This window comes from Martes martes (genome assembly GCF_963455335.1).
Source record: "Martes martes genome assembly, chromosome: 3".
Taxonomy (NCBI): Eukaryota; Metazoa; Chordata; class Mammalia; order Carnivora; family Mustelidae; genus Martes; species Martes martes.
Window position 1 is genome coordinate 93514684 of NC_137890.1, and position 27570 is coordinate 93542253.

At 37.5% G+C, this 27570-nt stretch overlaps 1 protein-coding gene across 1 annotated transcript in view; it reads right to left on the reverse strand.

Annotated features, from left to right (window-relative positions):
• Positions 1-296: 296 nt before the first annotated feature.
• EPB41L5 (erythrocyte membrane protein band 4.1 like 5) overlaps positions 297-27570 on the reverse strand; it is a 135610-nt gene continuing 108336 nt past the window's right edge. Inside the window, exons 18-25 of the mRNA XM_080798236.1 lie at positions 26082-26179; positions 19324-19452; positions 16172-16233; positions 12049-12139; positions 9784-9858; positions 7288-7329; positions 6802-6932; positions 297-1749 (exon numbers count right to left, since the gene is read on the reverse strand). Of these exons, the coding sequence (XP_080654362.1) occupies positions 1683-1749; positions 6802-6932; positions 7288-7329; positions 9784-9858; positions 12049-12139; positions 16172-16233; positions 19324-19452; positions 26082-26179 (695 nt within the window). The 3' untranslated portion in view covers positions 297-1682. The remainder of the gene's footprint in view (positions 1750-6801; positions 6933-7287; positions 7330-9783; positions 9859-12048; positions 12140-16171; positions 16234-19323; positions 19453-26081; positions 26180-27570) is intronic.

The following is a 27570-nucleotide window of genomic DNA, read 5'->3' on the forward strand; positions in this document are numbered from 1 at the left end:
GTGTCACTTACAGCTGCGAGAAAATTTGTTTTACAATTAAGAATTGGCAAGAGTTCCACCAATGAAATTCACAAGCTCAGCACAATGGCTAAGGGGAAGCAGCCAGTAAGAAGTGCCAACTTTCTTTCCTTTAGCAAAGTTGTTCTGTGCAAAAGTGGTTTCCAAACTCTACAGAGCTCCCCGGGAAACAGCACAAGATTAAAATTCCTGAGCTTTCCAGTCAGACACTAGTGTGTGTTTGCCTAGCACATGACTATGCTACAGGGAACACAGGACAATCCAAACCATGGAGTTTTAAAGATCACACAACTGGATGTTCTCTTGTGCTGAGCAACATAAATTAACACTCAGTTATATATATAATACAGGGCAGAAAACTAAACATCAAATTCCAGGAGGTATAATTTGACACCAATCCTTGATCACAGGGATTAACAACAATGATACCAACATGGTTTCTACCTCATCCTCACTTCCAACAGCAACAGCAGTTTACCTCCTGCATTCTGAATTTTTAAAGCTAAAATAAGTGTTCTTCTGGAAGTCAGGATTGCAAGGTTATTTTTACACTCTTCTTCATTTTCTATATGCACATGTGCTACTTTTACATACAGATTTTTTTTTAATACCAAAAGTGATTAGGAACTAGAGACCTTTTAAAATTAACACAAAATTCCTAATGTAAGGTGAGATACTAGTTCTTACAGTATGCTAAGTACAGTTTCAGACATAGGTGTTCAAGAAACAAAACCCTCTCAACTCCCAATTCCCTATTTCTGTCTTGGTATTTTGGTTTTGTTTTGTTTAGTTCAGTTTATAAGTTCTAAATTGATTCAGTTCATATTAAAAGGAAATGAAGCCTATATCCAAATCAGTGCCAGTGTGGAGAAGTGACTGTTGTCTCCACCCAGCCTGAAAAGTTGGAGAGTATGTGTGTGGTGCATGTGAGGGCTTCCTGTGGGGAAGCAAGGCTTAAAAAAAAAAAAAAAACAAAACCAGGATGCAAAATATGCACAATTGATTTCTCTGTATTCTTCTCAAGGTTTAGCTTACCTTAACGTAAACTTAGGAGTATTAAGATAGCCAGTAAGAAGCCAAAAGTATGGGAGACACCTGAAAACCTTCTGTATTCTAAACTTCTCTTAGTACTACAGTAATTATAAACAATTAGGCCTCAAACTACCTACAAGGTGTCTCATTAATTTCCTAAACTCCTGATTTCCAGTACTGCATGGATAAGGGGAACTTCTCTAACAGGCATTCAGATCAAGGATACTCATCCTGATACTAGAGAGAGAAATAACTTTCAAAAGGTTATTAACGACTACCAGAGACAGTCTGGTTATGGAGGGGTTATGCACAATTATAACCACTAGATGGAGCCAAGAGTTCGAAGAAACAACAGGGAAAAAGAATTCCCTTGTTTCAGAATATACAACTTGAATACAATTATAGAAAGTAAAGACCAGATACCCTCATTCGGGCAAATATGTAGTGTAATTAAACCTTTCCAGCTGGACGGAAAATGTTTTTCATTGAGTTTAAGTCAAATCTAGGTGAGCTTTTTTACTCACAAGTAAGGACAAGCTCCTGAATCTGAACATTCCAACGGAAATGGATTCAAGGACGGACAGCTGCAGAGCACTGAATATTTCAGTTACAGGTGAGAAGGAGCCAGTCCCTCAGAGCTCAGTTGTCAGTAAACACTTTTGCTTCAAGACTGTTTCTTCCGCCAACGTTGGAAGAGAGCTGAAAGGAAGAAAGAAGGGATTATTATTCAGTGAAACCACTGGGGTGGGAGCAATGTGCATTTCTTCACTAGTGCTAAGTGGAGCACGTTGAGAGTAAATTACAGACCTAAATGACTATGCTGCAACACCTAATTTAGCAATGAGATATTTACAGAAGGGAATTTTCTAGATAAATGATACTTATTTCATCTTGAAATGAAATCTAGAAGATATCAATTTCCTCTACTGCCTTGAATAAAACATACCAAACACTTAATCATTTCTTAATGAGTCAGGTTTATTATTATGAATGGCAAGAACAGTGCTGTGGTGAGCATGACAGCAAATCTGCTCAAGATATACCAAGGTCAGTGGGAACACTGTTCTGTGCTTTACACAGAAAGTCCCAGATGGCTGTAGCTGAGTTCCCACCTAGTTAAACTGCTTTGTCAGAGTTATGTGAAAAATAAAAGGATGTGGGCTTTGCATAAGCACCCAAGAGTCTCTGCCATAGCTGAAGAGCATGAACTGAGGCAAGGATGTAACATCATCTATCTTGGTTTCATTAAAACTTAATATCAAAATATGTAGTACAAAGGACAGAATTTAACATGTCAAAACTACGAACAAGCTTGATAGCTGAAACAGCAGTCATGTGCAACAGCCCTCTCCATTTCTACTACATAGAGACAAATACTTTCAACAGGTTCCCCCCCCCCCCCCCGGCATTTTCTTTCACTTTTCTGTATCTCTGTTTCTTCAAGTGTTGTCTCGGATTTGTTATAAATGCAAATTCTTGGTACCACCCCAGACAAACTGAATAGTAGGCTCTGAGGATGGGACCCAGTAAGCTGTGTTTGTTTTAAAGATTTATTTATTTTAGAAAGTGCATGCACAGTGCATGTGCATGAGTGAGAGAGGCAGAGGGAGAGGGAGAAAGAATCTCAAGAAGACTCAGCCACTGAGTGATGAGTGTGGAGCCCAACGCTGGGTTCAAGCTCATAATTCTGAGATCACGACCTGAGCTGAAACCAAGAGTTGGATCCTCAACCAACTGCACCACCCAGGAGCCCCTAAGCTGTGTTTTAACAACCACTCCAGGTGATTCTGATGTACAACTAGCAAAAGTCCAACTGGCCTATTTCTACAATGACTTCCTGCCATGGACTATAAAAGCTTACCATTCTTAGAGCCCACTCACCAGCTTCCTAATCCTTCCTTCTTGCCTTTTCAACACAGTTAAATGAACAATTTTCATGATGTTAATATTCAGTGTTTGCTGTAATTATGCAAATATTTTCACAACTGATATAATCATATTTTTTCTTTTATAATTTGCTCTTCCTGGATTGAAGAACAGCTTCCTTTTTTTCACTGTTTGTTCCATTTTCTGTACTTATTTCTAATTTGTCCTTAAGCTTGCATCTAGAAACATGGATCTCACCACAGTACGTTCAGACATGTCATTTAATTTTTCAAAAACTGGGGCAGGCCACGTGTTTGTGTTTTTTTCTTGGCAATATCCTTCTTGGAACTCTGTACCCCCTCTTCAAATCTGTACAGAATTGTTCCTAGATCAGTGGGGCAGCTGCTGCCTCAGAACTTTCCTCTACCTTCCTCCTGGTCAGTTCCTATACCTGTTTCCTGGGTCCTGGGTCTTCCTCCTTGGACAATCACCTCGTTTTGATGAAACACATCCTCCAGTAGGTAAATGCCTGGGTAAGACCGCATGGGAAGTATATATTTTAGAGAAACTCCAGGTCTACTCATTCTAATCTCACACTTCACTGATAGTCTGGACATAAACATCTAGGTAAAAAATAATTTTCCTCCAGAATTCTAAAGGCATTGCTCCATTAACTTCCTGCTTTCAGAGAAATATGCGTTCATTCTGATTACCAATCCGTTCATGTAATCTTTTTTACTCCCTCTCTGAAGACTTACATATTCTCTCTTAACTCTGATATTCTGAAATTTCATGATGGTCCTTGGCATTGTCTACTTTCATTCTTTGTGCTGGGTACTCAGGCCCACTCAATCTAAAAACTCAAGTACTTTTCGGTGCCTGGGTAGCTCAGTCGTTTAAGTGTTTACCTTGGCTCAGGTCATGATGTCAGGATCCTGGGATCAGGCCCATATTAGGCTCCCTGCTCAGCAGGGAGTCTGCTTTTCCCTCTCCCCCAGCTCATGCTCTGTCTCTCAAATAAATAAAATCTTAAACAAAACAAAACAAAACAAAACAAAAGTACTTCTGAGAAATCTCAATTCCTTTGACAATCTTCTCTTATTTACTCTATTCTTCTTTCTGGATCTTCAATGATTCATATATATTGGGACTGCCGGGACCAATCCTCCAGTTTTCTCTTCTGTCCCAGTTTTCATCTTATTCTTCTACTTTTTGGGGAGATTTCCTCAACTTTATCTTCCACGCATTCTTTGGATTTTACTCTTAACATGGTTAATCATTTCTAAGAACACCGCGGTTTCTGTTCCTTCCTTTTTCATTTCCTGTTAGTGTTGCATGGATACAGCATCTCTTCTCTCATGAAACTATCATTTGTGAAGTTTCTGATGCTCATGTTCCCTTCTTTCCTCCCTGCTTCTTTTTCAGCTTACTGGTTTCAAGTTTTCCTCACACTTCTGGAAATCTTTGACTCTCTTCACACTTATGAGAAAAGCACCTATTCATATTTAAAAGTGAAGCACTGGGCTGCCATTTGGAAACTGTACATACCAGAGAAACTCATTAACTAATGGGCTTGTGGTAGTTGCAGAGGACTCCACAAAGCTGTGTCTAGACTTTAGACCCACAGAAAATGAGATTATAAATGTGTGTTGTTTTAAGATGCTAAATATGTGGCAATTTGCTACACAACAAACTAATAAACATAATTATGTTTACACAATTATCTATATTGCTATTTATGTAGTTGACTATTAATGGGGTTTTGGAAAGTTTTCAGCTTGGGCTATTATGAATACAGCTGCTATAAACATTCTTCTACATGTCCTCTGATAGATATTTATTTATATTTCTACTAGGTATGTATATAATAGAATCACTGAGTCACTGGGTATGTTCAGCTTTAGTAGATACTGCCAAACCTATTTCCAACATGGTTATTCCAATTTAAAAAGTTCCAGTTGCCCCATACCTTCACCAACACTTGATACTAGGTGTCTTTTTCACTTCAGCAATTCTGGTAATATACAGTGGTCATTACATGATGGTTTGAATTTGTATTCCTCAATGACTAGTCAAGTTGCACACTGTCATGTATGCTAATTGACCATCTGGATATCCCCCTCTGAATTGCCTTTTCAAGTCTTGCCAATTTTTCTATTTATCTGTTTTTTTCTTATTGATTTATAAGAGATTTATATATTCTAGACATATAAAAGATTCCTTCCTTTGTCAAAGAAAGATAGATGGAGATCAATGGGTTGGAGGGAGGAAGTGCAACTATTTTCTCTCTCTGGCTTCCCTTTTGGAGATCTTGAAATCATTTCTTTTAATGAACAGAAGTTCTTGATATAACCCAAGTTATTGATTTTTTTTCCCACTATTTAAGCTTTTGACCTGTTTAAAAAATATTTCCTGATCTCCAGGATGTTTGCTTATATTTTCTTCTAAAAGCTTTATTATCTGATGTTTCACATTTAGATCTGCAATCCATCTAGAATGGATTTTTGTGTATGGTCTGAGGTTGGGTCAAAATTCATCTTTTCCCACATGGGTATTAAATTTGTCTGGCTGATTTACTAAAAAGCCATCCTTTCCCCACAGCACCACACCATCCCTTTTTCACAAATCAGGTAACTGTGTATGGGTGAGTTTGTTTCTAGACCCTATTCTATTCCACTGATTCATTTATCTTTTTTTTTTTTAAAGTCTGATTGACATTTAACATTATATTAGTTTCAGGTGCATTACCTCTACCTGTCCTTTTTGATCTCTTTAATTCCTCTATGACTTTTGTTTTGGGAAGGAATGTAGACAATCGCTTCTTTCATCTGTAATTTTTAATTTAGAAGTCCTAAGAACTCATATTTTATTGTGTAAACTCAATTACAAAGCATTATCACCTGGTTCTCTGCACATAATCTCTATTTTAACAGTGGAAATTACTAGGCATATAAATGGATAGAAAAATAACCTATTAAGACTGTACACAGTGCTATTTGACAACTATCTGTGAGTTCCCTACGGCAAATCCCATGCCAGTTTTGTTCACTGCTATCTTCAGTGCTGCCAAACCAGATAACATCAATGCCTGGTACATAACAGACATTCAATAAGTGTTTGCTGAGTTAGTGATTATATTACTTTGAAGACTGTGGAGATAAGAGAACAACTTTAAAATGAAACTATCCATTCCTCTCAAGTTAACCAGCTCAAATAACTTTTCCAATTAATGAGGACATTTCTTCTTTAATTAGGAAAACATCTACTTCAACTGACCTACACTCTCAACGCCAGGAGGATGTGAGAAACAGACATCACCAGGAAAAGTCTGAGGTGAGAATGAAGGCAGCTGTACATCTTTTGCAAAATATATATAGTTTTGGTCCTAACAATGAAGAGTTGAAGAACTACACGCCAGACAAAAGGTTTTTTTGAGTCTAGCTTCTGTTTGTGGCAAGCAATATGTTGAAATGAACTTGTAACAGGCATTGGTAAAAGGTGTCTCACTCAGAGCCTTCACCTTGGGAATCTGACCTCACTCTTATCTATAACTCTTCACCTTATAGATGGACAATGTAATAGTAAAAAATGAAAGGAAAAGACATAAATGAATTTTAATATAAATTTTTAAAGATAAGCCTGTTAATATGTTGACATTTACAAAGACTTCATAAAAATATGTAAGGGTTACCTCATGATTATGTAGAAAATTGTTATAGACAAGAAAACAGAAAAAACACTATTCTAAATAGGGAAAAAAATTATCCAGTTTCAATTAAGTTCAGTTAAAGAAGAACTGACATTACTGGTATAAATATATTAATTTTATTATTTTTTCCTCCTAACAGATGCCTAAGAACTGCAATGGAGAAATAATTTCCTCACCTGGTCACAGCATCCACCAAGAATGGTGCTGGGGGAGAAATCAGTGAGATCACTTCTCTGTTACCATGTCCCTCCTTCCCTGCCAAGGATGGTCCACTTCCTGCCAGTCCATTGGAAAGGACACCGCTCTGCTGAGGGAGACAGACACACCTGAGCAGAGGTGACACCGGCTCGGGCATCAGCAGTTTAGCTCCAAGCTACCTTCCCTAATGATTATGGTAGTAAGTAAGAGGATTTTGATGGTCATGGGCTGTTTTGGTTTGTTTTTTAACATACTCCACCTTAGATTTTTATTTTTGTTTTCATTAGCAGCATTAAGCCTTTACAAACAGAAACACTAAATCACTAGTTTGAAGCCATTAAGTTCAGTAAACAGAACTTTGAGAATGAACCCACATTTTTAAGGAAAAATAAGATTCTGGTAATCCTTTAGGCCTTACTCTGAAAGGGTAACCAAAATAAAAACTGCAAATATCATTAACTTACTGGTACAATCCACCGTGGTGTGATCATGGATGTTGAAGATACCTAAAATAAATTTTATATATGTGTTTACTTTTAGGGAAGACTTGTTTTCATAATCATGCTCACAATGTTTTCTTCTCCGGAATGCACTGTAGAGGGAGACAGTTCTTAATGGCTCCCCCTGAGCTGACATGCACTTTGAATCCAAGATCCTCTTCTACAATACAGATGTCATACTCACCACTTAAGAAACTGTCATAATTTTAAGAATCTCTTTAATTTAAAAATGTTCTACTACTACTTTCAGTCCCATATTAATAGGATTAATATTAATATTAATGTCCTATTAACATTAATAGGATTTCCCCTACCCCCCAAACCCAGCACCCAGTTTAACATTTTATTTTCTGACATTTCAGTTCATTACAAATAATCATAGCCTTCTTGGTAGCATCCTGAACAATGGATTGGGACTAATCCAAATGAACAGCACAAAGAAAGTAAATAGAAAAAAAAAATCTGTTTATATACAGGTCATTCTCTAATTATCATTCACGCATATAGAAACACTCATATTGGGGCGCCTGGGTGGCTCAGTTGGTTAAGCGGCTGCCTTCGGCTCAGGTCATGATCCCAGCGTCCTGGGATCGAGTCCCACATCGGGCTCCTTGCTCTGCAGGGAGCCTGCTTCTCCCTCTGCCACTCTGTCTGCCTGTGCTCACTCTCTCTCTCTCTCTGACAAATAAATAAATAAAATTAAAAAAAAAAAAAAAAGAAACACTCATATTGCTCCTAATTGGGAAGGACCTAGAAATAATGAGAATAGTAAAGTATAGAACTTATATTGGGGGGATTATAATCACAAAGTTTAAGAATAGAAACAGAAGTCTTGAATGAGAAAAATATTGTAGTCTAAGCTAAGAATACAAATTATTATAAATATATCGATTCTTTCCCCAAATAAACTTATGCATTTAACGCATTTACAAATAAAAATCCAAAGGATTTTTGGAGGGGTGGGACCAGAAAAAGTTATTCTAAAAATCTTCTGAAAGAATTAAGAAGCAAAAATAAAAAAACAGCTACATAATAATGCCTGGCAGGCCTTACTCTGTATCAAAATCAATAAAAAAGCTAAAGTTATTCGTAGAGTGTTATATTTCTAATAACAGAGAAATCTGTTAAGTGTAACAGAATGGAGAGTCAATATGCAGAATCTAAAGTATGTGATATTCTAGATTTTGATTTAAAACAAAAGCAGCATTCTAAATTTGCAGGAAAGGGAAAACATATCAGTGATATAAAAAAGTTGTTTAGGGGCGCCTGGGTGGCTCAGTGAGTTAAAGCCTCTGCCTTCGGCTCAGGTCATGATCCCAGAGTCCTAGGATGGAGTCCCACATCCGGCTCTCTGCTCAGCAGGGAGCCTGCTTGCCCCCCTCTCTCTCTCTGCTTGCCTCTCTGCCTACTTGTGATCTTGGTCTATCAAATAAATAAAATCTTTAAAAAATAAAAAAATTAAAAATCAATGATTTTCATCACCGTATCCACTTACGATAGAGTGCACATGGAGTAAGGTTCTGAGTTAGGCCCCAGGAAGTCCTTCTCTGGGCTTTAGGCCATCTTGCGTTAATCTTTGAAGTTACTTCTTTTATCTTTATAAAGGATTATCATGGCTCAACACTGACACTATCCCTTTTGTCTTCAGCCTGCTCACTTTTCCAGACTTATGATCCTTATCCTTTGGTAAAGTTTCTGTTTACTCATCTAAGCTAGTGGTTGCCAAAAGACCACATCAGCATTACCAGGAACATGTTAGAAATGCAACTTCTCAGGCCTTAACTACCACCGCCCCCCTCCCCCCAACCAAATCACAAACTCTGAAGGTGGAGCCTGGCAATCTGTGTTTTAATACACTCTCCAGGTGATTCTGATACACACCCAAGTTTAAGAACTAATGATCTAAGCAAACATTCAGGTCCAGAGAAAGTACCATCTGTACTTCCAAGTCTTCAAAATGACATCTAGTTCCCACAGCAATTCTTGTCATATTACTCATAACACACACTGAATTTGTACATCTTTCATCTCAACTATATAATAAGTCTCTGGAGGGAAAGCATTGTTTCTTATTTGTATTATAATTTGGTCACAGTACCCAACACACACTATCTCCTATACTGCAATAACAAGCCATACTTTCAATGCCCACCACTCTTATGCTCTATGTCCTTATTGTTTCAAATTCTTTATGTTTATCCCCATATACTTCCTTACGTTACTTAATACAGTGTTGGATTACAAATAGGCTTACAGTAACATGTGGTTACTACTATACAGTGACACATAAATTTAAACTGGTGAAATTTTAATAGAAAGGCAAGGCTAAGTGGTTACTGAAATATGACCTCTTAAATGAACAGTTTTACTATATGGTTAAAAAGGCAAAAATTGGAATGTAGCAGGAATATTTTTCAAAACAGAAATTCCTTTTCAACTTGCTGTTTTAAAGCTATTTACCTGAGGTGGGACTGTGTGGTCCATTAGATTCTCAGTTAGCGATAAAAGCAAGGCATCCAATTCATCTGTGGCATCCTATGAATGATAAAATATTTATAGCTGTTGAATGACTCATTAATCATCAAACTAAATTTTTTCCATATCCTCTCAACTTATAATTCTGACCCAGCCTTTGTTGGTGTTAACCTTTAAACCAACAGGGATACTCAGGAATCATGGTTATTATAGTGATTCCACTTTGCTTGGAGGGGAACCTAGACCAAAACCAGAAGCTGAGAAAGCTAAAGTGTTATGGAGGTCACCTGGGTGGCTTAGTCAGTTAAGCATCTGCCTTCAGCTCCGGTTATGATCTCAGGATCCTGGGACCGAGTCCCACACTGAGCTCCCTGCTCGGTGGAGAGTCTGCTTCTCCCTCTGCCTCTGGCCCTCTGCCCAACTTGTGCCCTCTCTCTCTCAAATAAATAAAATCTTAAAAAAAAAAAAAAACTGTTATGGGAATTTTCATAGCGCTACTCTTTTTGGTGAGATAAAACTCAGGGAGGGTTAAGACTATTTTGGCTTGGGGTGCCTGGGTGGCTCAGTTGGTTAAGCGTCTGCCTTCAGCTCAAGTCATGATCCCAAGGTCCTGGGATGGAGCCCCACATCAGGCTCTCTGCTCCGTGGGAAGCCCCGCTTCTCCCTCTCCCTCCAACTGCTGCTCCCCCTTGCTTGTGTTCTCTCTCTCCCTCTCTCTGTCAAATAAATAAATCAATAAAATCTTTAAAAAAAAAAAAAAAAGGACTGTTCTGCCTCTTAGCTCTTAGACTGGAAGAGAGAGATAAAAGTTTCAGCACAGGAGACAGTAAGTAAAGAAGATGCCTAAATTCCAAAGACCTCTTTATCCAGAGGTACTGGTACTTCACTGTTTGAAAAAGAGTACAATATGAACTTCCCCCATACATGTTAATCAATTACTTTTTAATTAGTATTTGAAGCACCTAATGGAAGATGGGTCTCTGTATTACAGAAAAACAAAGAGAGAGAGAGAGAAGGTAGGTCAATAGGAAGAATTTAAAGATAATAAAAGATAAAATTCCAAACTGGAGATAAGAAAAGTAAGTATCTAGGGTATAGTACACATTACAGAAAAGGCCCTTCATTTATACAGTCCTATTTCCATCTCTCTGTCTTCAGGCTGTGGTCGATCTCCTACTTATGTCTCAACATTCCACTTAATTTTAATCGCAGGTAGAAAAAAATTGTTCTTAAAAAAAAAAAAATTGTCTCTCCCGTCTCACAACTCCCTCCTCTTCTGCCACCACCTCCCACCTGTGGCCTGAGTGCCCCCAAACAGCATGTATTTATCTCTCCCATAATGTATTAAAATTCACTCTCTCAATGGAATGTAAGCATTCTGAAAAAAGAGTCCATGTTTAGACTTTGAATTTTTGAGACTAGCATGCTATCTGGTACATATTATAATATGCAATAAATCTCTGAATTAAATGACCCGCTCTGTTCCAAAAAAATTTCAGATTTCACTTAATTTCAATGATCAAAGATGTCAATGTATCTTTTTAGGATTTTAATTAGCAGAAAGGAAGCTCCTGACTGAAGATATTTTAAGTTGGATTTTTTTAAACCCAAAAGTCTAAAAATTATACACCTAAATCTCAATTATAAGTCTTTGGATAGCAGGAATACGGGTGATTCCTAACTTCTTCATTTTATGAAATATTTGACAAATTACTACAGTTAATGCATTTATGTGGTTAAAGAGCAAAATGGTAAACATTCATTTATAAGGGTAATTTTTCATTTAACTTGCAAATTAAAACATTCAATGGGCAATGAACTAGGTTTCTATGATTTCTGGACTGGTAAGAGCGTGACAAGGGGCAGAAAAGCAGGGGCTATGACAAGCTGGTTATACTACAACACAATGATAGGGTGCTGATGTTTCAAGCAATCATTATTTATTTAATGCCTACTACATGCCATCTAGTGTTTGAGACACTAGGGAGGTATAGCCAGCCTCAAAAAACGAAAAATACAAAGATCACCTAAAACAAAAAGACCAACACCTAACAGAAAAACTGAAGAAGCCCTGAGATACTCTTGTGAAAAATTTTGACAATGGGAGTCTCTCCAGAGAACTGAAGCTCAATGCTTTTCTCACAGCTTAAGTTCTGGTGTCAGTCAGAAATCACCAACATCTGTGGTTATACCACAGGACTCAATTCAATATGGTCTTCGCAGAAACTTTCAAAGCCAAGTATCCGTTACCTTAAGAACAGAACCATTTGCTGCAGGTGTGGTATGCATCAGAGCAAGAGAATCTTCAGGGAAGGGCACATTATTCTCATTTAATACAGCACTGGAAGAAAAAGATAAATTCACATCATGGAGCACCTATACAGGCATAGGGAACATGTTCAAAGAAAGGACTTCAGAAAGAAGAGCAATAATTCATATAGAGGAAAAAGAAGTAACAATCTTTGAGGAGCATGACAGCAGTTAGTGTTACATTCATATGTGAGACCCTTTTCCACCCACCATGTAACAGTTTTCATATCCACACCAGGCTCATTCACAGATGGATCAAAATGGTAGACTATTTTGCTTCCCTACTAAATCTCACTGAAAGTTCATAGAAGATTTATTTTAAAAAGAAAGATACACAAACAAGATAGATCAAACTGAATGATTTTTAAAAGCTGTCATCAAATACATGAATGGGAAAGCTCAGTGGACTAAAAACTAACCAGAATACCTGAGATATGGGAGAATAGTCAGAAAACCATAGGAAGAAGCCACCATCTAATGACACAGGCTGGACACTCTGCTGTAGAAGGCAGAAGCAACACCTAGAGTGGTCCAGATAGTACAACAGGACTAGCCAGGTGAGAGGTATATGCCAGAGAATCTGTTACTAGGCCTGCCAGTGGGAATTACAACAGTGTCTAATCCCAGGTAAGAATAACAGGAACAGGAGCAGTTTTACAGATGGCTTCAACACCAGGGAGGAAATGGGGGGAATCTAGAGCCAAAAGGCCATCATTCACCAAGGTAACACATCAAGAAGGAAATCCCAGTCCTTCCTAATACGGCTGAAAAGTGTGTAATTAGGAGCAGGTCCTGAAGCCTACAAGGAGAATAAGAAAAAATGAGAAATATATCCTAGATTGAAAAAGTCAGACATAGTTAGTGAGGTGGAAGCTAGGACCCATAACAATGAGGCAAAAAGAGGCAAAGAGATGAAAAATAAGAAGGGATAGTTATGAGAAACAGAAATGATCATGATGTTTCAACTAATAGATACCTGACATTCAAAAAGATAATGGCTTATGATTTTCCGGAAATGAAAAAAGACCCATATATGTCTTCAGATTGAAAGGCCACCTTGAATACTAAATTTTTTTTTTAAAAACCTATTCTTAGACAGTAATGAAAATGCAGAACTTGAAGAATAAGCAGTAAAATGTAAAAGAGAGAAAAAATAACTTTGTGCTTCAGAAAGAAGCAACAGCTCAGAGGAAAGGACTCAACATAAGAAAAAGTGAACAATAACAGGAGTGAAGTATGTCTTACAACAAATTCTCCCAACCCTTCAAGAAAAGATTAGTCACATACAATTTACACTTCTGCAAAAAACAGGAAGAAGGAGATGAAAAGTTTCTGCAGCCATTCTGCTCAGTCATGACCCAGCAATTTCACTCCCAGGTATACACCCTAAAAAAATCCTCACAACATGTATAAGGAAGAACATGTACAACATTAATTTGGAACAATATGGCCCATTAATAAAAGAATGAATAAACTGTGACTGACTTATGTAGTTAAAATGAAGGGAATATGGGTTTTTTAAAAATTCAGATACATCAAAACAAAAAAACACTGAATTATATACTTCCAATGGGTGAATCACACAGTATTTAAATTTTATCCCAATAAAGCTGCTAATATAAAAATAAATGATCTGAATAGATGTTTCTCCAAAGTAGAAAAGATATTCAATATTCATCAACTCAATCTCATTTTGGTAAATGAAAATCAAAACCACAATGAGACACGCTTCATACTCTCTAGGATGGCTGTAATTTTAAACATGGAGAATAATGAGCATTGGAAAGGTGGTGTAGGAACTGAAACTGTTGTAGTTGTTTTGGAAGACAGTTTGGCAATTCCTCAAAAAGTTAAACACAGAGTTACTACATGATTAACTCAGCAATCACCCTCCTGGGTATATAGAGAATTGAAAGCATGTCTACAAAAATTCTTGTATGTGAATGTTCATAGCATAGTGTAACAGTCAAAAAGTGGGAACAACAGAAATGTCCATCAATTCATATAAGGATAAACAAAATGTGGAATATCTAATAAAATGGAATATTATTCAGCCCTAAAGAGAAGTGAAGTACAAATACATGATACAATATGGATCAACCATGAAAACATTATGTTAAATGAAAGTAGTCAGATATGAAAGGCCACATATTATGTGATTCCACTGATACGAACTGTCCAGAGTAGGCAAATCTAGTATGTGGAGAGACTGCAATGGGTGTGATGTTTCTTTTAGAGGATACAGATATTATGGAATTAGACAGTGGTAATGGTACAAAACTGTCAGTGTATTAAAAAGCACTGAATTGTATACTTATAAAGGGAAAACATTATGGTATGGGAATTACAACTTAATAAAAAAGATAAAGATGGTCTAAATCAACTACAGCAAAATGTAGTATTGTATGATATTACAAAGCTTGCAAGATATTACAAAGCTTGATATTTGGTAAACAGCCAATATATAATCTCCACAGTTTCCTCTGTGCCTGAAATATTTCCTTTTTTAAAAGGGGGTACAGTAGGGGCACCTGGATGGCTCAGTCAGTTAAGCAGCTGCCTTTCAACTCAGATCATGATCCTAGGGTCCTAGGATTGAGCCCCGAAAAGGGCTCCCTGCCCAGCACGGAGCCTACTTACCCCTCTGCTCCTCCTGCTTGTGCTCTCTCTAGTTCTCTCTCAAATAAATAAACAAAAGGTATCAATAAAAAAAGGGTACAGTAATTTCTTGAAAGTGTTGTACAGCACTGGAACAAAACAGACTACAGAAAAGATTAACAGAAAAGTAAAAGGTCCAGAAATAGACCCAAGTTTAAACAAGAACTTAAAGAACACATTTCAGGGGTGCCTGGGTGTCTCAGTGGGTTAAGCCTCTGCCTTCAGCTCAGGTCATGATCTCAGGGTCCTCAGACTGAGCCCCGCATTAGGCTCTCTGCTTAGCAGGGAGCCTGCTTCCCCTCTCTCTGCCTGCCTCTCGGCCTACTTGTGATTTCTCTCTCCGTTAAATAAATAAATAAATAAATAAATAAATAAATAAATAAAAGAATACATTTCAAGTCCTATGGGGAAACATCAATAGCCATTTAGAAAAGCAAACCTAGAAGTTGGAGAACATTCTAGGTTCTTTCCAGTTTTAAGAGGTCGATGAACTGGGCAGACCTCTAACCCCATTATCCTCTTATTGGCAAAAAAAAAAAAAAAAAGAAAGAAAGAAACGAAAAGAAAAAGAAAAAGAAAAAAAATTTTTTTGATGAAGTTCTAAAAAGCTCTAATAAAAATATTGTGGGCCAACTGATTTACTGAAATTAGTGAAAAAGTTAAATTTTAATTCCAGTTTTACCCTGATCATCAATTAGCTTGTTTGCTGAATACTAACTATAAAGTTGTATATACAAAGCATGCTATATGCTTAAGGGCTATTTTGGTTACAGTATCTGGAACGGAGTATGATTAATCAGGAAATCCCTCACTGAATACATTTTAAATAACGGGAAGAGGAACAGCATTCATTCATTCAACAATGTTTAGCACTGACAAAGCAGAGATCACTGGATACACAGTGATGACCAAAAACAAACTGGCACAGAGCAGGGGATAAAAGCCTAGCAAGGCAAATAAATGGCCTAATACTCATTAAAGAAAAGTGAGGCAGAAGGGACTTGGAGAGAACAGCAAATAAATTTGCTCCAATAGTGTGAGGGCCCATAATAAGAAAGTTGGTAAGAACAAGGCCACTGCGATAACAGGATGGCACTAGAATTAAGAGAAATAATATACATCCCACACCATGTATAAGATTAAAACTACCTTTAAAGATTGCTTGTGCTCTACAGTTTGATTCAGTAAAAGAATGAGAATGCAGAGAGACAAATTAGAAGTACCTCCAGATAATCTAAAACTAGGTAGTAAGCAGCTAAGTAATGGACAGAAGAGTGAATTCAAGCTATCTTTCAAATAGCCTGCAATTATGTGGTGATACACTGGAGAAGAGGAAAACAGACCAAAAAAGAAAAGTGAAGAGGAGAAAAACATCAATTTAATTCTGTCTAACCCAGAACTGTACCTGTTTGTGGAAGCATCCTGAACACTGGTGTTTTTATGACTTAAGCTATCTTCTCTTGTAACCTAAGAAAATGAAATCATAAAAAAATTAAATACTTGTTGAGGATACTAAAGTAACAAGGAATTTATACTTCTTTCCAGTAAGAACAAAAATAACACTTTGCTTCACTTCTAGAGGTAATCATACCTTGTCCATGGAAGTATCCATACTATACCTATTACAGCCCCATCCCACACCCAAATTAATGATCCACGCTTCCACTTCAACAGCACACAAATTCACACCCTGTACTAGACAGCTCTCACTTAAATTTAAAACACCATGATGTGTTAGTCAATATGTACAGAATCCCAAAAGAGTCAATGCCAAAATTTTAGGAATTTACATGATGAAAAGAAAAAAGAGATGTTAAGCAGTGTATTTGGCTTTTTATTTTTTCCTGAACACAAGGAATATGTTAAGAGGAAATTCTAAAATATTTTTCTGAAGGGATCACTTTTTTCCTTTAATTTTATTGCAGTATCATTTACATACAATAAAACGCACACATTTTTAATATAGGGTTTGATGAATTCTGAAAAATACAGAGGTGCATAACCAATGCCAAAGTCACCATGTGCAACATTTTCACTACCCCCACAACATTCCCTTCTGGCCAATGCAACCTCATCAAAAACCCTTACACATGGCAAACAGTGAGCATTACGTCGTATAGTTTCATGTAAATGGAATCAAAATACCTACCTTTTTAGTGTCTATCTCTTTAGAATGACATGATGTTTTTGAGATTCGCCCATGGTGCTGCATGTATCACCAATTCATGTGCTGAGAAGCATTCCAATGAAAAGATATACCACAATTTGTTTATGTTTACCTGCTGATGGACATTTGGGTTGTTTCTAGTTTCTACCTATTTCAAATAATGCTGCTAGGAAGACTCGTGTACTATCATCTGTGTGAACCTATGTTTTTATTTCTCTTGGGTAAATACCTCAGAGTGGACCTGCGTGGTCATGTGGGAAGTATATGTTTAAAACATCACCAAATTCTTCTTAAAGCGCTTATATAATGGGACGCCTGGGTGGCTCAGTTGGTTAAGCGGCTGCCTTCGGCTCAGGTCATGATCCCAGGGTCCTGGGATCGAGTCCCACATCAGGCTCCTTGCTCAGCGGGGAGCCTGCTTCTCCCTCTGCCTGCCTCTCTGTCTGCCTGTGCTCACTCTCTCTGACAAATAAATAAAATCTTTAAAAAAAAAAGTGCTTATATAACATTTTATATTCTTACCAGCCGTGTGCCCTGCAAAAGCTCCATCACTGCCAACACAGGCATGGTCAATTCTTAATACTGGCCATGAATGTGTTTTTCAGCATGAAGTGTGATGCTAGCTGTAGATTTTTTTCACTGATGCCCTTTATTAGGCTTAAGAAGCCCCATTCTGTTTCCAGTTTGCTGTGAGCATTTATCACAAATGGGTACTGATTTCTATGAAATGCCTTTTCCATATGAATTAATTTACTTTTTAATATGGTGAACTGTAGTGGTTTTTGAAGGATAAACCAACTTTTTTCCTGAGGTAAATGCTACTTGGTCTATTAAGGATTTTTGAATCTATATACAAGAGGGGTATTGGTCTATGGTTTCTTTTCATATGAAATCTTTTTCTGGCTTTGGTACTAGGGTAATACGAGTATCAGTAAATGAGGTGGGAAGTGCTCCCTCCTCTTCTATTTTCTGAAAGAGTTAGTGTGGAACTCTTATTTCTTCCTTAAAAGCTCAGTAGATTTCAACAATGAAGGCATCAGGTCCTGGACTTTTCTTCATGGGAAGGTTTCTAACTATAAAATGAAATCTCCTTATTTTAGGGTCATTCAAGTTATTTTTTTCTTGCTCAAGTCAAGAAAAATCCAAGTGTAAATGAAATGTAAGGCAGTGACAACAATTACTACTGCTAATACAACATGCGGCTTCAACATTGGGGATTTCAACAGTTAAACACTCTTTATGATCCATGTCCTTTACATTATATTATCTTATCCTTGTAAACCACCTTAAGGTAGGTACTATAAACATAATTAAATTGAGGCTCAGAGAAACTAACTTGCCAACTCACAACCCTAGTTTGTGGTAGACTAGAAATGGGATTCAAATTCAAGTTGTCTGATTCCAGAGCCTGTACTGTCATATTTTACATTTACTTTTACAGGCAAATATTATGTCTTAGGTTTATACTTGGGGGGAGAGGATAGATAACTAAAGCATGAACAATATTCTGCAAATCATTTCAGGTTCCCTTCAAGGCTTGTGCTTGGGGACAGAGTGGATAAAGTGCATCTTCTCAACAACAGGATATTTTGAAATTCTAGTTGAGAATGTGATTTAGTGAGAAGGAATTCTGTTTTGATTTTACTATGGAGGATAAGTCTGAAAGTTAGGGAGCACCAAGGAAAAACTGACTTTGGAGAAGATGGATGCCATAAACTTCATGGGGGCTGGTCCTTCCCCACTGCATCCTTCACAATGTCACAGCCAACTCCTTCACCCTGTAACTGTCACTCTTGTGACACACAACTCTGCCAACCTGAGGGCAGATGGGTGGTGGGGAATAGCAGATTGCTCAAGAAAGACCTAAAACCACAGACTTAGTGTTGATAAGAACCTCAAAGTCATTAGTTTTTCTGGCTATAAAAGCGGCAAAGATTAGAGACTCACTTCTATAGGAATTTGACTTAAAAAGAAAAAACAACTTCTTATGCCCTAGAGGGTCTTTACTTTCAACTTTTTATCCCATGACTGTCCCCTCTTAATCTAGCTTGTACTGAGACTCAGGAAGGCATTCTGCCATCTTGAGGTGTGTATGGGTACTACTCTCTATCTCTAATCACTAGCTAGATCATGTCTTTGGGTCTCTCCGCTGTTTTTTTCCCTTCATCAGGACTATCCCCATTAAAGGCAGCTTACCATTATGGACATTGGGGAGGGTATGTGCTACGGTGAGTGCTGTGAAATGTGTCAGCCTGATGATTCACAGACCTCTACCCTGGGGCAAATAATACATTATATGTTAATAAAAATAATTAAAAAAAAAAAAAAGAAAACAGACCTGATGTCAATAAATAAATAAATAAATAAATAAATAAATAAAGGCAGCTTACCTTATGCACTGCTTCTACTTGAGCCTTCAAAATGTTACTCTTCAAGTCAGGAGGAACTCTTCTGGCATTCAATCCTGGACTCTCAATGGCATTATTAAGACATTTCTCAGTCAATTTCACCACCTCCTCCTAGATATTAAAAATATACTGTAAGCAACTCTGATGGACTATAGCTATATGGAAATAGGAAAGGTGCTGATGAAAGTTCATATTCAGACAACCAGGAAATCACGTGTCTTAAATAGTCCTGTCCTAGTCCAAGAATAGTCACCTCCCACATGCAGTTTCAAACTAAGGCACAATAATCACAAACATGAAATATGAATTGGTAGGGGTCTCTAGAAATCATCAAGCCCAATTTTCTCTCTTTAAAGCAACTGAATAACTGACTACATCATTCAGGACAAATGCTTGAATGAAATCGTACATGGAAAACATGAGCTGTTTGCTGTAATTCAACTGATTTTAGGTTAGGCCCTACACAGGCTAATCACTGCACTTCTGGAGCTGTCACCAGGTAGATGATTTTGTTTAGAATTATGTTACTTAGCCACAAACAATCCCTCTCAGGTATAGAGTACGAAAATGACAGAACAAAGCACAAGTCCAGTCAGTGAAGGTCACAACAAAAACATTATAAATAAACCATTATGAAAAGAAATAAATGGAACAAAGCAAATTAAGAAGGTTAAGGGCTCCTGGATGGCTCACTTGGTTAAGCATACGGCTCTTGATCTCATTTCTGATGGTGAGTTTAAGCGCCACACTGGGCTCCGCGCTTGGCATGGAGCCTTCTTAAAAAAAATGTACTTTAAATTATCTGCACTACAAATGATACTTAACTTGAGTGGCAACAACAACAACACTTTATCACTATTATTACTGTGCTTGATATTTAAGGCTGGTCTAAACAACAAACTCACTCTAAACATTTTCTTAGTCTTAGACACAGCTTTTGTTCTGTAAAACAGGTTAGCTGCCATGTATGGGATTACACACTATGCCATTCTTTCAGATTTGAAAGATTTAATTAATGTGCTTATTCTGATTTGGTGTTTCTCAGTGTGGTTTCCGCACATCTGCCTCTGTGTGGAACCCTAAAATCTGAATGTTGAAGGAGCTTCCTTATGTGATTCTAAGAACCACCGCTTTGGACTAAACTCTAATGCCTGTGACTGCCTAGTCTTGAGAATGATTCCTATTAATTGCAGGAAGTCCCTAGGTCCTTTTTCAATTATAGGTAGTTCATATGGTATAATCCAGCAATCCCACTTCTGGGCATATATTCAAAGGAAACAAAATTATAATTCTGAAGAGATTTCTGCCCTCCCATGTTCACTACAGTATTATGTGTAGTAGCCAAGATATGGAAACAACATAAACATCCATGGAAGGATGATGGATTAAAAATGTGGTGAGTGTAAATGTTTATATGGAATATTATTTACCTTTAAAAACAAGGAAATCTTAGCATAGGGAGCATAGTCAAATATTATAATGACTTTGTACTGTGACAGTAACTACACTTATGGTGAGCATTTCATAATGCATGTAATTATAGAATCACTGCCATACATTTGAAACTAATATAAGATTGCACGTCAACTATACTTCAATTTAAAAAAAGAAGGAAACTCTGCCATTTACAACAACATGGATGAAGCTGGAGGGCATTATGCTAAGTGAAACAAGTCAGAGAATGACAAATACTGCATGGTATTACTTACATGTGGAAATTAATAAAAAAAAATCCAACTCAGAAACAGAAAGTAGAATGGTGGTTGCCAGGGGTTTGGGGATGGGGAAATAGGTAAAGCCTAGTAAAAAGGTACAAATTTCCAGTTATAACATGAATTAAATTCTGAGGACCTAATATATAGCATGGTGGCTATAGCTAATCACCTGTTCCGTATACTTGAAATTTGTTTAGAGAGTAGATCTTAAGCATTCTCACCAAAACCCAAAAGAAACCAAAAAGGTAACTATATGAGGTAACGGGCATATTAATTCAACTGTAGAAATCATTTCACAATGTATATGTATATCAAATCATCATGTTGTATTCCTTAAATATATTACAATTTTATTTGTCAATTATATCTCAATAAAGAAAAATCATGGCTAATTCAAATACTTTGACATTTTCTTTTCAGAGTCAATTATGTTTCAGAGTTGAAATTACTTGTTAATTGTTTATATTTGACATTATAGGATTCTCAGAGCAACCTGCCTCTTGACATAAGCAGAGATTTCTTTTTCTGTCTATATTCCAAACATAAACAAGAATTCAACACACAGGGGTGTCTGGGTGTCTCAGTTGTAAAGCATCTGCCTTTGGCTCAGGTCATGATCTCAGGGTCCCAGGATTGAGGCCCATTATCGGGCTCCCTGATCAGTGGGGAGCCAGCTTCTCCCTATGCAACTCCCCCATACCTGTGTTCCTTCTCTCGCTCTCTCAGTCATAAATAAGTAAAAGCTTTTTTAAAAAAAAAGTAATTGAACACACATATCACAGGTAAAAGCATAAATTGGTACCATCTTTCAATTTTTGCAAAAGCATAAAGGCTTTAAAATTGCCTGTACTTTAACCTACTACTTCCTTCCCAAGAAAATAATCAGATGATGGCAGATATTTATTTAGAAGGTTGTTTGTCACAGCACTGATGATGACAGTGAAAATTAGCAATAATCTAAACATCCAACAGGTAACTGAGTAAACACAGTGATGACGCAAGTTAACTACTGTCTATAATATGTCCTCAAAATAAAGAAAGACATTTATAATTGACTTGTTTTAAAACGAAGTGTCAGGGCACCTGGGTGGCTCATTGGGTTAAGCCTCTGCCTTCGGCTCAGGTCATGATCTCGGGGTCCTGGGATCGAGCCCTGCATCAGGCTCTCTGCTCAGCAGAGAGCCTGCTTCCCCCCCTCTCTGCCTGCCTCTCTGCCTACTTGTGAACTTTGTCTGCCAAATAAATAAATAAAATCTTTTAAAAAAAATGTTAACTGTAGTTATCTCTTAGTAGTGAATAATGAAGACTTAAATTTTCCTACTTCTTTAAATCTATTTTCTACAATTATGATGTATGAGTACATAAACAAGTTGAGTTTAACAGCTTTAAAATATTTTCACTTTATTTTATTATAGCACATAATTCCAGTGGCAGCCAGTTACTATGCTGCTGATATGACTGCCTTGGATGGCCAAAATGTGGCAAACAGATAACTAAAAGCATTAAAAGGATTAAATACCTTTAAAAGCATTAAAAGCATTAAATACCCCAAATGAGACCTGAACTGAAATGACTGTGGCTACTCCAACTCTACTGGAGAGTAGTCCTGGCTGTCAGAGTCAGCTTTCAGGAGAACTTAGGTGAGAGGTGTTAAAGTTGGTCTGAAGTTTGCCTACGTTCCAGGCAGAATGCCACCAGATGCAGACCTGAAACCACTCTTAAAACAATCTTGGCTGGGAAATGTGAACATCTATCAGAAGGGCACTTAGTCAAACAACCAAGGTGAATAGTGTAAACAGTAAAATCTACAAGAAACATGGTACATTCTTATAAGAGGTCCTAATTTTGAGAGATCCAACACTGAAATGATTGGATTAAAAAATATATACATGAACCTTTTAACCAAAGTAAAGTTCTTTTTAGTACCTTGGAGAGATTTAAGGAGCTGTTTTAAGGTTGGTGATGGTTCATTCTTTTTTTGAATCACGGACCCTTTTGAGAATTTAACAAAATAAGGATATACTTTTCAGAAAAAATATATAAATGAATCAATGACAAGTATATGTATTCAAGGGGCACCTGGGTGGCTCGGTCAGTTAACTATCTGCCTTTGGCTCTGGTCTTAATCTCAGGGTCCTGGGATAAAGCCCTGCATTGGGCTCCCTGCTCATCAGAGAGTTTGCTTTTCCCTCTCCTCCTGCCTCTGCCTGCTGCTCTACTTAACTTGCGCTCTCTGTCAAATAAATAAATAAAATCTTAAAAAAATAAAACAAAGAACATGTATTCAATTTCACAGAGTTTAAGGCCCTCCTCATAGAGTTTAAGGCCCTCCTCATAATTATTCATGAATAGTTCCACGATCTGCAAGTTAAGAATTCTGCTTTAGAAGATTAGACAGTTTACCTTATATTGTTACTAAATATACACAAAGGTTTTTTTTTTTTAAGATTTTATTTATTTATTAGAGAGAGAGAGAGCAGGAGCAGGATGAGGGGCAGAGGGAGAAGCAGACTCCCCACTGAGCAGGGAGCCCGATACAGGGCTCGATCCCAGGACCCTGAGATCATGACCTGAGCCCAAGGCAGGTGCCTGACAGACTGAACCACCCAGGTGCCCCTCATTAGTTTATCTTATAAAAAGTAAACAGCAAACACGTTTGTAGAGCTAAATCAACAGTGTATTGGAAATCAAATGACTGCATCAATCCGGGGTAACACAGGTCTCACATGGCATGAGATCCCTCTAAAATGGGTTCTCAAAACACGAGTTTGAAGTCAGCTCTGCTGCCAGTAGTGCTAGTCTGAACCTAACATGGCTTAAAGCTTCTTAGTAATACAATTCTTAGAGCTGATCATCCAAAACTGATACTTTGCTTTAGAACAATATATTTTACTTACAGGTTTTTCATCCTAAGATTACTTTAGTTAGTAAAGCTGATTATTCAGATTAATTTGTATTCCCCAAGCAAACATGAACTATTGATTGTAGAGGTAGAGAAATCAGACTGGATTAAAAATGTGTCATATAAATAAAACATGCATCAACTTTTATACAACACTCTAGTTGTAAAGACATAAGGTAAGGTGGTCAGACGTCTCCTAGTTTTTAGTACAACACTGAGGTCTTTCTTGTTGTTCCTGCCTGCCATTGAATAGGCTCTCACTAAATATTAGCTAATATTTCTCCTAGTTATGTGAACCCCAGACTGCTTCTTGATGGCACACTGTCCTTTACCTAAGCCACTCTTACACTCCCTTTCCTACACTGAACCCTACACACTCCTCTTTTTTCAAGGCTTCAAGAATAATTGAATAGGTTCTCTGCTTTGGAGCCTCAGTTATATTATAATGAGACACGCAGGGAATTTTACAAAAGAAACACATAACTGTTCAGTGGATTTCCATGAACTCCCTCCCAGTGTAACAGACAATCACTCCTCTTCCACCACCCTATGCCCACCAAGATTCACCAGTCACATTCTCCTTTAGGATCATTCCAGTCCTCCATTACATTTTTCCCTCATTAATTGCTAACCATCTAAAGCTTTCATCTAAAGCTTTCAATTAACTCTTTTGCCCTGACCCTGTATTCCTCTACTTACAGAGATAGTAAAACAACTGACAATATGAAACCAAACACACAAATACAATTGAAAAATACTGAGGGGTCATGAAAATGAAAGTCTTGGGATGCCTGGGTGGCTCGTCGGCTAAGTGTCTGCCTTGGGCTCAGGTCATGATCCCAGGGTCCTGGGATCAAGTCCTGCACCAGGCTCCTTACTCAGCAGGGAGCTTCTTCTCCCTCTGCCTGCCACTTCCCTGCTTGTGCTATTTCACTCTGACAAATAACTAAAATCTTAAAAAAAAAAAAAAAGGAAAGAAAAGAAAATCAAAGTCTGAAATTTAATCAGCTTCTAAAAGACATTTCTAAGCAAAAATATATCAGAAAAAGAAAAAAAAAACTCAGATTCCAAAGGACAGCTTGAAAAATGGCAAGAAAGAAGAAAATCACTCTTTACATCACACTGGCCTCTGAAGAAATTCCAGTTAGTTATCCAAGGATGAAACAACACTGCAAACCAGCTGGTCCCTTTTCCTCTTTAAAATCAAAACAAAATTCATTCAACAGATCTGTGTTATCTGTTGTCTATATATAGGGAAAAAAGGGTGTCTTTAGATCATTATCTAAAATTTACTCTTCCACTTAGTAGGGACATTGAGTAGCAGATACAATGAATTATTTCTATCTCATTCTATTTACTTTAATTATTCCTATAAGCTATTTAAGAAAAATCTTAAATTACACTCAAGCAATTAACTGAAGTTTAATTGGTTAAATTGGTATGCACCCCACACCTAAAACTCGAAGGGAACAGGGTGGTGAAAGTTATGAAGGACAAAGCTGAAGCATCTCAAGTTCCATTCTCTTCCTGTTTATATGACAGAGCAGCTACTTTTCAAACAAATCCTTCTGCAATTTAATTTTTATTTATTTGAGTGAGAGAGAGATAGAGTGTGCACACGGGGTACGGGGCCAAAGGGAAGGGACTGAGGGAGAGGAGACAATCTCAAGCAGACTCCCCACTTAGTGCAGGGTTTGATCCCAGGACTCTGAGATCATGACCTGAGCTGAAACCAAGAGTCAGACGCTCAACCAACTGAGCCACCCAAGTGTCTCAAATCCTTCTGTAATTTTAAAAGGCTGTCACCTTCAACTACATCAATACCTATTCAACAGAATTAGGAAAAGGATGGGCTAAATCAAAATAATAAGTTTAAAGTAGCCACAACACCTTGCATGCATATTGGAAAACACTCAGAAGATGACCTCACAGTTCCTATCACTGCCTGAATTTCCTCCTTTCCTCCTGAACATCCAAGAATTATGCCTTTGAAATAGGTCTGAAAGAAGTCAGCACACACACATTCTCCAGAAAAAGAAAAGAGAAAGTATCAGCTTTGGAAAAAGCAGGGATTTCTAGGAGGTCTGGAGATGTGTGCAGGTGTATGAAGGAGAAATGAATACCTGGTTGTTGATGTTGACATCAATGTTGGGACGAGAAATCAGCAATGGACTGCTTTCCACTTCAAGGTGTTTGAGCTTCTGTGAATCCTCTTTTAATGCTGGAAAAAAAATGGCAACATGGCCTCTTAGTCTACCAGGCTGTCACAGCTGTGTTAGGGCACATACTTAAGTTTTTTTTCCAATACCAGTTATCAACAATTAAATGGAATAACCTGTAAGTCTATAGAAAATAAATGTATTTTCTTTCTACAACCAGATAACTATTAATTTAAGAGTTAACCTACATTACAGGAATATTGTCTTGTATCTATACCGTGTGTAGAAAGCCACTAGATATGGAATCTCAATAGCATGTTTGGTTAAGAAGGCTTACTAGCCACAAGATACCAAGAAAAGACAGAGAACACCTGTGACACCATCCTTCCATAACCACAATACAAGCTTCTCCTGCCAAAATTCAGTACTTTGCCACTTTCTTTCCTTGACCCTAACTATATACACTGCCTAAAACTACACTTCTGTGGAGCAAACAGATTAAGAACATACATTACTCATTCACTGATTCAACAAAGTATATATTGAAACACAAGATGTTTCAAAGGTGTTTCCAACAAGCCTTTTGTCTTATTATGTTCTGCCTAGCTGCAAAACACACTACAAATAAATTTCTCTAACCATTGAAAAGATAATATATTAAACACGATTCAGCTTTAAATGAACTTTATTTAAAAATAATTAACCACTCTAGGGGCGCCTGGGTGGCGTAGTAGGTTAAGTGTATGCCTTTGGGTCAGATCATGATCCCAGGGTTCTGGGATCAAGCCCTGCATTGGGCTCTCTGTTCATGGGGGAGCATGCTTCTCCTTGGGGAGCCTGCTTCTCCCTCTCCATCTGCCCTTCCCCTTGCTTATTCTCTTTCTCAAATAAATAAAATCTTTTAAAAATTAAATAAATAAATAAAATCTTTTTAAAAAGATTTATTTATTTGAGAGACAGAGAACAAGTGGAGGGAGGGGCAGAAGGATAGGCAGCCTCCCCAAGGAGCAGGGAGCCCAATGTGGGACTTGATCCCAAGACCTTGGGATCATGACCTGAGCCAAAGGCAGATGCTTAGCCAACTGAGCCACCCAGGTACCTAATAAATAAAATCTTAGAAAAAAAAAATTAACCACTCTAATAATCTTACCACGCAGGGATGATCTGGTAGGAGTTTAAATTTTTACACTGTTACTTGACCCAAAAAAAGCTATTGAATGCATAGTAATTCCTATTTAACCCAGTAAAAGGGAGGGAAAAGCTATGAAATAATTTGCTCCTCTTTAAAATCAAATAAGATCAAAAAGATCTTGTAAAAGTGTCCATTGGAGCACTTGGGCGGCTCAGTGGGTTAAGCCTCTGCCTTCAGCTCAGGTCATGATCTCAGGGTCCTGGGATCGAGCCCCGCATCGGGCTCTTTGCTCAGCGGTGAGCCTGCTTCCTTCCCTCTCTC